The sequence below is a fragment of the Arachis hypogaea genome, chromosome 3, assembly GCF_003086295.3.
Source record: "Arachis hypogaea cultivar Tifrunner chromosome 3, arahy.Tifrunner.gnm2.J5K5, whole genome shotgun sequence".
Classification (NCBI taxonomy): Eukaryota; Viridiplantae; Streptophyta; class Magnoliopsida; order Fabales; family Fabaceae; genus Arachis; species Arachis hypogaea.
In genome coordinates this window covers 14,975,819-14,977,953 of record NC_092038.1, presented here as the reverse complement: position 1 = coordinate 14,977,953, position 2,135 = coordinate 14,975,819, and the positions used below count along the sequence as shown (strand labels likewise).

General features: G+C 39.2%; 1 protein-coding gene across 1 annotated transcript; it reads left to right on the top strand.

Annotated features, from left to right (window-relative positions):
* Positions 1 to 227: 227 nt before the first annotated feature.
* Positions 228 to 1,523, top strand: LOC112773323 (uncharacterized). The gene is made up of 2 exons (XM_025818405.1): positions 228 to 746; positions 1,518 to 1,523. The coding sequence occupies exons 1-2, from the start codon at positions 228 to 230 to the stop codon at positions 1,521 to 1,523; spliced, it is 525 nt and encodes a 174-aa protein (XP_025674190.1).
* The last annotated feature ends 612 nt before the right edge of the window (positions 1,524 to 2,135 follow it).

The following is a 2,135-nucleotide window of genomic DNA, read 5'->3' as shown; positions in this document are numbered from 1 at the left end:
ATCCTCGCTTTACATCACAGTTCTAGGGTGCTTTTCAGCGAGCTTTTGGCACTAAATTAAGCCTAAGTAATGCCTATCATCCTTAGACGGATGGCCAATCCAAAAGAACAATCCAAACCTTGGAAGACATGTTAAGAGCTTGTGTTTTGGATCAACCGGCGAGCTGGGATCGATATATGCCTCTGGTAGAATTTGCTTATAATAATAGTTATCATGCGAGTATTGGAATGGTTGCATATGAGGCTTTTTGTGGAAGAAAATGCCAGTCTTCGTTATGTTGGTATGAAGCAGGAGAAAAGAGCTTGATAGGACCTGAAATGGTAAGTGAAACCACTGAGCAAATAAAGAAAATCCGGAGTCGAATGCTTGAAGCTCAAAGCCATCAGAAGAGCTATACTAACCGAAGACGGAAGCCCTTAGAATTCGAGAAAGGAGAAAACGTCTTCTTGAAGGTTACTCCGACCACTGGAATTGGGAGGTCCATCAAAATCAAGAAGTTAAATCCCCGTTACATTGGGCCGTTCGAAATCCCGAAGAGAATTGGACCAGTGGCATGTAGGATCGCATTACCACCATATCTTTCAAACTTGCATGACGTGTTCCACGTATCGCAACTTCATAAATACACTTTTAACCCTAGTCATGTCCTAGAGCCGGAATCAGTCCAAGTGAGAGAAGATCTGACGCTTCCAGTAACTCCGGTTAGGATTGATGATACCAGCATCAAGCGTCTACATGGAAAGGAGGTTTCTTTGGTGAAAGTAGCTTGGAGTCGGGCTGGTATTGAAGAACATACCTGGGAGCTTGAGTCAGAGATGCAAAAGGACTACCCACACCTCTTTTTTGGTAACTCACTTTGAATTTTGGGGATAAATTTTCTAATTAGATGGGTAGGATGTAAATCCCGCTAAAATCGGTAAATAATTAGTTAATAAATTGAATTTTAATTAGGAAAGCTAAAAAATGAAAAACTAATATCAAAATAGGATAGAGCTCGTCGAAACGAGAATTTTGATACTGATTTTGAAAATTTGGCCCAAAATCGGACCGAAAGGGCCAAACTGGTTGAACCAGGGCCCAAACCGGACCCATAATTAAAAAGAAGCAGCAGCTTCTTCTCCTTCATTCATACCCAACGAAGCCAACAGAATTGGGGGAAAGGGGAGAGGAGCTCTCAAACTCTCACCACCTTTGATCCACCATAACTCTTCCATCCGGGCTCCGATCGCCGCACCGTTCACGGCCATACGCTCAGCGTGTTGAGCTCTACCTTTCTATCAGATCAATTTCACTAGTAAGCCTCATTTTTAATTCAGAATCTCTATTCCTCTTTCTTTGGTGAGACTGAAATCTTATAGTGAAATCTTGTCCAATTTTGTATTTTAGGCTCAAGTTAGCTTCCGGGACTCAATGGGCTCAAGCTATTGAGCATATGGGTATGGTAAGGACACCCTAACCCTAGCTCAATCTTGCATTTATAGTGGAAAAACTGAATTTGGAACATGTATATGAATTAGGTGTAGATTAAGTGGGTATATATGCATTGGAATTTAGTTGGGAGTATTTGGAGGCTTATTGGTGATCAAGGCTTGGTTTGTGGTTGTTTTAATTGAGCTTGGAGGGGCTGTGTTTTGTGTTGTGAGGCTACCTTGGGTGAAATAAAGTTATTGGCCAAGGTATTGTTTAAGTTTCACACGTTTAATATTTACGGTATTGTGAAAAACTTAGGTTAGAGGAACCATATGATAAGTTGAATTGGTTATTTCATTTAATGATTAGTCTTGTAATATTGTTGGAATAAATTGTTGGTGAATATGTGTTGGAATTATGAGGTGTTGAAGTTATTAATTGTATGCTCTTGGATCTATTTATGATGGGTTATGTTGATGTTGGTATATATTGATGGATTATGGTTGGTGTTTGTTAATAAAGAGTGTTTATATGAGTTGATGGATTAATGTATAAAGGGTTGATAAATGTGTTTATGGAATAATGTGTGTGAAGAGTTGATAATTGCATTAATGGAATGGTTTAGGGTTTAGGGTTGATCATATATGTATATATGATATATGCTAATGCAATGTTGAGGTTATGGCTCATTGGATTGGTTAAAGGTAGCTTGAAGTGATTGTTGA